We start from the raw sequence: 8,273 nt of genomic DNA, 5'->3' as shown, positions 1-8,273 counted from the left end.
TTTTCAGAAAAAAAAAAAAAAAAAAAAAAAAAAACCAGCCATATTTAATATATTATAATTACTGAGAGTTTGTTTAAAAATTAGATTTAAGTACGGTTACATTATAAATTTCTAGATATATTTTGTGAGGCTATAAGTTTCTATATAATTTTTCAGTTATTTTATATTCTTTATATCCAAAAATTCCTTATTCCAAAATAATAATAATAATAATAATAATAATATTATAAAGTCAGTTATTTTATATTCTCCGCCTTCTTCTCCTTTTCTCCATCTTCGGCCTCCGCTTCTTCTTTCTCCCGTTCTTTAGCTTCCAGAAACTCCATCAAATGCCTTAATGCTTTGTCACTATCTTCGCCTTTCAGCAGCTGCTCCGCCACCGCCGCCGGAGTCACTTTTGTGCTCAAAATCCGCTCCTCAATCTCGCTAAACATCTCGTGATTCTCAATCCCAAGGTAATTGGACGCCAGAAGCCGGAACCCACAAGGGCTGCAATACGACATGTGAACATGAACGTCCATTCTTCCTGGCCGGAGCAACGCCGGATCCAATTTCTCTTTACGGTTCGTCGTGAATATAATAATCCTCTCGTCGCCGCAGCTCGACCACAGCCCGTCGATGAAATTCAACAACCCCGATAATGTCACCTGCGCTCTTCTCCTCGTAGACGATGCGCCGTCTTCTTCGGTTCTCGACTCTCGATCTTGGAACTCGATTGAACAATCAATATCCTCCACTACTAAAATCGAACGATTCGACATTTCAATTAGCAATTTCCTAAGATCAGAATTACATTGGATTTCTGTTAATTCCAAATCATACACATCAAATTTCAGGTAATTCGCCATTGCTGCTATCAAGCTCGATTTCCCTGTTCCTGGGGGACCGTAGAGTAAATACCCTCTCTTCCAGGCCTTACCCACCTTCCTGTAATACTCTTTCCTCTTCACAAACCGTTCAAGGTCACTCAGAATGAAGTTCTTGATCTCAGAGTCCATGGCGAGCTTCTCAAACGTACTGGGATGATCGAGATTGGTCGGAACCCATAAATTCGAAATGTTGCCGAACATTTGACGGTAATCGAAGGTGAAGATCTTCAAGGTTTTAGTCTGCTGCTTGATCTCTTTGGCCTGGTGGAGAATGTGGGGTAAATAGGATTTGAGGACCATGTCTCTGTGTTTCTTATGAAAACAGAGCTCGAACGATCTGACTGTGGATCGGAAGGGCAAACGAGCGTTGTGGAAGTTCTGTCCCTCGATTTGGCTACAGACGAGGACCCAGTGAAATTGGACGCCATTGAAGGTGTCGGTAATTTCCTGGTTGCTTTCCATTGTAGTGGTGATGCTATCTTCCTTCTCGGGCTTGGAGACTTTGAGTCTGTGTGTGGAGGGGGAGATTCTGGTGGCCAAATAGGTGTCGGCGGCGTCGTAGATTTGGTTGGGGCCAAGGCCATCCCTCTCGTCGATGACCATGGTGAGTTGGGAGGAGAATCGGTCGAAGATGTTAAGAAAGGCATTATAGAAATATGATCGGAGTTGGGGCGGCAATAAGTCGTTGGCGACGGAGCGAGCGAGGACGACGGTGGCAGCGAAGGATGCGGCGGCAGTAAGAAGGGCCTTGGCATTGGCGAGATTAGCGTCGGCGGTGGAGCTGTTGGAGGCCATGGCTGATGGAAAATGAAGGCGAATGTACCAGAGAAGTTGAAGTAGAAGGAAGAAGAAGAGTTTTGGAAGTCGATGGCAATGGAGAGTGGGTGGAAAGAAAAAATGGAGTTTCTTAAATAAATGAATAAATAATTTTTTTTTATTGCATTCCCACACTACACCAAAAAAAAATTAATTATTTTTTTGAAAAAATATTTCAAAATAAGATTATAAAATAATTCTTTCTAAATAAAAAAAGTGAACAAAAATGACTACTTTCTATTTATAACTATATTAATATTTGTATTTAAATAAGTTTTATATAAAATTATATCCTAACCATTTTTTATTCACTTGTAAAAGTATATAAAAATTTATATTTGTCTTAATTTAGACATAAATTAACAGATTAAATTATGTTTTTTTTCTATTGAATGGACAAAATGCTGTTTGAATTTATTTGATTTATTCAATAAAATTCTAATTTTTAAAATTGTTAATGTTCTGTTAGAAAGCATATTAAAATTATAGATTGATTTTTAAAAAATATTTTTTAAATTAACACATTATTCTTTGTGAGTGTACTAATTTGATTTTTAAAAAACATTTGAGAGAGAATGAAATTTATAAATTATAAAAAAATGTGAGAGAAAAACAAATTGAGAAATGAAATATTAAAAAAAATAAAAAAATTAACACCAGCATTTGATGGTGGGACCCGGACTTGTATTCCAAGGTACGACTTGGAGTCGCCGACGCGCCGTTGACTAGAGCAAGTCTCCTTGGAAAAAATCCAAGCGATTTTTCTACATTTATTTATTTATTTAAAATGATTTCTTCCTTTGGTTTTAATTTTAGGCTTTAATTTCCATTCAATTCTACCTCAAATTTATATGACATTTTTATCTTACTTGGAAAAAAAAAATCTTATATATTCAATGAATTATGGAACATATTTGGTATGAAATGATAGGATCCGACCAAAACAATATTAGATATATTACTTTTTAGTTAAATTTGTAAGTCTGAAAAAAAAAATACTTAATAGTCAAATTTATGTACTAACCCAACCTATAGGAAACATTTTTTTTTTAATTAAATTAATGAATATTAAAAAAAGATATAATTTTCTAATATAAAAAAAAACCATTGGAAGAAACTAATTTACTTGCCTTCTGAAAAATAAATATTAGAATATATCTCTTATAAACTTTTTTTTCCTAAAGATTTTGAATTTTTCCAAACCAAAAGAAAGGAGCGCAGAAATTGGTCCATAAGTATTTAATACTTAATGCACATTTTCTTATCATTTTTAAATTTTTTTTTAAATTTTAATTTTAATGTTGAAAGTGAGTAGTGAACCCAAGTCCAGATCTAATTAATACTTACTGCTTTGTCACCTTCGTCGCCTTTCAGCAGCTGTGCTCCGCCACCTCCGGCGGAGTCACTTAAAAAAAAAAAAAAAAAAAAAAATTGTAAACTTTAAAACGGGTTTTCCCGGATTTTCAAGTTTTAGCATCTTTCTTATTCAATTGGTTTAATAAAACATTTTGGGCCTCTCTTTCAACAATTTACTCTCCCTATGATTTGTAACCATTTAATTTTTCTTTTCAATTTTGTATGAATTTAATTGCATATATAACATGCATTTTTGAACCCTTTAATTTGGGAAAAAATATCATTAAAATTTAATGATATTTTAAAATGTTGGAGACTAATAAACTAGTTAACAACGAATATGCTTATAAACTACAGAGTCGAAGTTAATACACAATAACCATCGATACTTAATATTGGTAGAATTTTCACTTGTAAAAATTAAATTGCCACAAATTTTAAAATAAAGAAACTAAGTTGTTAATAGACTAAACTATTATAAATTTAAAAATATATGTCCAACATGTTATAAGCTAAAGTAGGTGGACTAAGTTGTTATCTCTATAAAAATTTAAAACTCTAAGACATATGTTAATCGGTTCGATTTTAATAAACAGACTAACTGTTTAAACCTGTCAACATAACAAATAATTAGATGATGCACCAATCATAAGCTTCAACGATTTTAAGCGATACAAAATTAACTAGAACATTGACAAGCTTAGAGAGGGGAAAACTGGAGTTACCGAGTTTATGGAGTTTCATGATCATCATCCCTCTCAAGTAGCTCCCTCTCCTTTTCCGTTCCCTCTTTCCATTCCCTGTCGCCAGGTTATATAAGTGAGGTTAAATAACCAGATTCACTAACTTTCATATTTTAACAAATAATAATAATAAATAAATAAAACTAATTTAACTTTATGGAAAAAGAAAGAAATGTTTTTTTTATAGTAATTAATTTATATACAATCTGAATTTTAAAAATATTTTAAATATCCTAGTCAAACTCCACTCCTGGAGAGGGGGAAGAAGATGTAGCTCCGAGACACTTGAATTCAGCTAAAAAAATGCAGCTTCCACCTTCACAAATATAGCAAGGCAAAATCAGTGATCATTATTGGGAAGAACATATAGACATGATACCTTCAAATATCCGAATAACAAAAGAGAAAGAAAAGTGGAGGGAAAAGAAATAAATATTTCCATTTCAGCCTTGATCATCTGTAATAGTATAGATAATTAAAGATTAGAACAATTTGTCCCATCATGCTATCAAAAATCGCAGAGCGCGCGCACACACTCAAGGAAAGATTGGATCTTTCGTACAAGAAATCAAAGAAGCCATATATATCAAATTAGATTTTGGAACAGTTTTTGATGGAAAATTTTGATTCTTTCTAATGGAGGAGGAGGAGGAGGCGGAAGTTGATGAGCAGTGAGGAGAGAGAAGGAGAGAATAATTGGGGAAGAGCAGATGTAAGACAGGGAATCCAACAAGGTTGAGAACTTTGAAAAGAATATGTTATTGGGTAGTTGGTTGGAAGTTGGGACCCTTGAAAGGAAACACACACAGGAGCAGGCCACCGAAGCAAGGAGGTGTCATGGGCATGGCCGGCCACAATACTACAACCTGTCCTTATCCCCCTACTTTCAGAGTTGTTATCATCTTACGTTAGCACAGGGTAACAAAGTGCTGCTACACACCCATTTTAAGGGCCTTTTGGATCCTCCTCTTCTACCATCGTTTTCATATATAAAAGTACTCACAGACCACCTGACCCCGACCTCGACCCTCCAAGAACCTACCACATGGGCTTCCCCAAGTATCCTTAAACTCTCAATGTGGGTCCTTTCGATTTCCATTTCCATTACCATCTTCTATCGGAATCACCAACACCCCTCCCACTAGGCTCATAATAAGGACATCTCAGTCAACCCACCTTTTAACATGTAACTCCCACAAAATTTATCAATCCTATTCTCCTGTACAGTTCAAGATCAGTTCTCCATACTCGTATTCACCTTTCAAAATCAACTTGAAAAAGACTTCTTCACTCTTCCTTTTCCTTTTCTGTTTCGAAGTGGAAAAAAGGCAAAGTGTTTAACTGTTGAGATAGGATTTGGGAGGGAGAACACCTCATGTTTGGTGTTCCAACTTGAATGGATATGAAATCGCATCCTCGGGCTGGTTTTAGAATCAATCCCCACCCAGATTGAGAAAGAGGGAGAGAAAAGAAGAGGCAAAGATTAGAGGACTCCTTAATAATCAAATCATGATAACAATAACCTCATCACTACAATATTTTCAAAACTCGATTATCACAGCCCCAAAATTACCCTCTAATTGAGAAATAAAATGAAAGACAGCTAAATAGAAAAACCAGAACAAATTGTAAATTTAAAGCCAAATAAAAATGCTCAATCTACAAGTATAAGTCTGATTGATCTCCATCAAATATAATGTTGGGTGGGCATCTAAGGAGTCTTCAATTATATATTAGAAGCATTTAGTTTGATCCCATATAAACATCAAATCCATATATCACAATCATAATTGTCCACTATATGATAAATATATTCTATCGGAAAACAAACATAATAGACCCCAACTTGAAATAAAGATTAAACGCGGGTGGATATCATATAATGTGTCGTTTTTATGGAATGGATCTTTCCATTTTCATGCCTAAGCATCCAAGGATATACATTGGCGACCATTTAAATATATACCACATATTGTCTTGTTGAACACTCTGGCCCTCCCTCCTTATATTTATAAATTGCAGCATCTTGGAAGAGTAATCCCATCCAATTGGAACTATTCATTGTTTTCATCAAGAGTCAACAGAGTTTGTTGGCGAAAAGTTGAAGATGTTGTGGAAGGAGGAGCTTGTGCTCTTAGCTCAAAACTATTTTGACACTACGACAGTGGCGGCAGTTCTTTCCATAGGTATTTTAGTGTTGGTTTCGAAAGTTTGCTGGAGACAGAGGAGCAAGAATGTTGGAGGAATTCCTGGTCACTTGGGGTTACCCTTTGTAGGGGAAACCTTCTCTTTTCTTTCTGCTAATAACAGCACCAGAGGGTGTTACCAATTTGTCAGGCTCCGCCGGTTGTGGTTAGTGGTTCTGTCCCCATGGTGATTATGGATATTCTTTACAAAAGTACTGTTAGTCTGACTTCTAATATTCCTTTAATATGATTCCAATTTTCCTCATTCAAGGCCAAGTTTGAACTAGTTCCCTAAAATTTGTAATCTTTTTACGTGATTCCTTTAGCTTCTAATTTGATAATTTTAGAACTTTTAGATACAAAACTAGACATGGTTACCGTCCCATACGAGTCAACTCCATTGAATTTTTAAATTTGACGACTGATGTGAGTTCCATGGCTATTTGGGAAGGTCCATGTATACATATATATGCATTAGCATATACATCCCGGGCAGTTTAGAACATGGAACTGATGACTGTGTGAAACTAAACCAGGCATGGTAGGTGGTTCAGGACAAGGCTATTTGGAAAAATCCATGTGTTTGTTCCAAGTGCAGAAGGTGCAAAGGCAATACTTGCCAATGATTTTGTCCAATTCAACAAGGGATACGTGAAATCCATGGGAGATGCTGTTGGGGAGAAGAGTTTACTATGCGTTTCCCACGAGGATCACAGAAGGATTAGGCGTCTTCTAGCTGATCCTTTCTCCATGACTTCTCTGTCTAAGTTTGTCAAACAATTTGACGACATGCTCTCCAAAAGGCTACAGAAACTAGTAAAAGATGGGAAAAGTTTTGTACTGCTTGATTTCAGCATGAAGGTTATAGAAAATAAAAATATAGTCATCTTTCTCAAACATGTCTGTTTGACTTGGCAGCCAACATATCTTACGTTATGTGATTTGCAGATAACATTCGATTCCATGTGCAATATGCTAATGAGTCTAAGAGATGAATCTACACTCAGGCAGATTGAAAAAGACTGTTCAGCCGTCTCTGATGCCATGTTATCTCTCCCATTCATGATTCCAGGAACTAGGTACTACAAAGGCATCAAGGTACATTGATACACTTCAACTAGGACTTTTTAGCTTCCTTCAACTAGGACTTTTTAGCTTCCTTCAACTTTAGAAGCATATAAACTCATCATCAACAAAATGTGCAGGCACGAAACCGACTAATGGAAAGGTTAAGAGAAATAATATCCAGGCGACGGAAGGGAGAGGAGTCACCAGAAGACTTCCTGCAGTCAATGTTGCAGAGAGATTCGTATCCTCCGGATCAGAAGTTAGATGACTCAGAGATAATGGATAACCTTTTGACACTGATAATTGCAAGCCAAACTACCACAGCTGCTGCTATGATGTGGAGTGTCAAGTTCCTGGATGAGAACAGAGAGGCCCAAGAAAGGCTGCGGGTAAGATCCACAACCTGTTAAGTTATCCAAAGAAAAGTTAACAAAGGTTACCCATAATCCACTGCTCTTCATACTTTCATGCTGAGTACTCCTGTGGAATGAATACTAATGCCCATTGCAACTCTCCAGGAGGAACAATTGTCAATTCTACGAAAGAAGGAAGATGGAGAACTACTTACTCTTGAAGATCTTAATAAAATGTCCTTTGGTTCAAAGGTTATAATAAGCAGCCTAAGTTTGTTTTTATTTTGTAAGAAGTGTACAGAGTGCTTCAGATTGTAATTAATTCCATGCACAATGTACTAACAGGCCACTGACAACTTAATTCATTTGCATTGCAGGTCGTCAAAGAGACGTTGAGAATGTCCAATGTTTTGCTGTGGTTTCCTCGTGTGGCACTAGGGGATTGCAGATTAGAAGGTACGTTCCTCCTGTTACATTCATCCTCTCTTTTTGATATTTCACTAATGGAAACAAATGAACAAGATTTTCTATTCTACCGTAGGAAATGAAGATGACTCCTGTAGAACTATTTCTCTGCTAGAAATATACACATACGTATACAGAAAAGAATTATATTCTATTTGTAAATCGATAGACAGGATGCCAAGTGGACTTGATAAAGAGTTTTTGAACAAATTGGGACCCCCTCCAACGCATTTTGAACGTGGTATGCAGGTTTTGAAATAAAGAAAGGATGGCATGTGAACATCGATGCAACATGCATTCATTATGACCCAGATTTGTACAAGGACCCCATGCAATTCAACCCTTCGAGATTTGATGTATCTACCTACAATCAATCACTGTTTCTTCTTGTCCCCCCCCCCCCCCCCCCCCCCCCCC

At 36.3% G+C, this 8,273-nt stretch overlaps 2 protein-coding genes and 1 long non-coding RNA gene across 6 annotated transcripts in view; 1 reads left to right on the top strand and 2 right to left on the bottom strand.

Moving 5' to 3' along the window:
* Positions 1-85: 85 nt before the first annotated feature.
* On the bottom strand, positions 86-1,760 carry LOC111453806 (protein HYPER-SENSITIVITY-RELATED 4-like). The gene has a single exon (XM_023095042.1). The coding sequence runs from the start codon at positions 1,662-1,664 to the stop codon at positions 237-239; it is 1,428 nt and encodes a 475-aa protein (XP_022950810.1). The 5' UTR covers positions 1,665-1,760; the 3' UTR covers positions 86-236.
* Positions 1,761-3,529: 1,769 nt separating this feature from the next.
* Positions 3,530-8,273, bottom strand: part of LOC111453641 — a 10,894-nt gene continuing 6,150 nt past the window's right edge. For 2 of the 3 annotated variants that reach the window (XR_002712289.1, XR_002712287.1), the window contains one exon: positions 3,531-4,100. This is a non-coding gene — a long non-coding RNA (uncharacterized LOC111453641). Of the gene's footprint in view, positions 4,101-8,273 lie in introns of all 3 variants that reach the window. The other variant, XR_002712288.1, reaches the window with a different exon arrangement.
* Positions 4,917-8,273, top strand: part of LOC111453639 (abscisic acid 8'-hydroxylase 3-like) — a 4,901-nt gene continuing 1,544 nt past the window's right edge. The window contains exons 1-7 of one of the 2 annotated variants that reach the window (XM_023094817.1): positions 4,917-6,136; positions 6,507-6,831; positions 6,919-7,068; positions 7,176-7,427; positions 7,557-7,643; positions 7,769-7,847; positions 8,106-8,212. In XM_023094817.1, the coding sequence (XP_022950585.1) occupies positions 5,892-6,136; positions 6,507-6,831; positions 6,919-7,068; positions 7,176-7,427; positions 7,557-7,643; positions 7,769-7,847; positions 8,106-8,212 (1,245 nt within the window). In that variant the 5' untranslated portion in view covers positions 4,917-5,891. Of the gene's footprint in view, positions 6,137-6,506; positions 7,069-7,175; positions 7,428-7,556; positions 7,644-7,768; positions 7,848-8,105; positions 8,213-8,273 lie in introns of both variants that reach the window. The other variant, XM_023094816.1, reaches the window with a different exon arrangement.

The sequence above is a fragment of the Cucurbita moschata genome, unplaced genomic scaffold, assembly GCF_002738365.1.
Source record: "Cucurbita moschata cultivar Rifu unplaced genomic scaffold, Cmos_1.0 Cmo_Scf00015, whole genome shotgun sequence".
NCBI lineage: Eukaryota > Viridiplantae > Streptophyta > Magnoliopsida > Cucurbitales > Cucurbitaceae > Cucurbita > Cucurbita moschata.
This window is presented reverse-complemented; position numbering and strand designations above follow the sequence as displayed.

Bases quoted from the DNA above. Each gene is read 5' to 3' on its own strand.
- LOC111453806 (XM_023095042.1), bottom strand. From the start codon at position 1,664: ATGGCCTCCAACAGCTCCACCGCCGACGCTAATCTCGCCAATGCCAAG.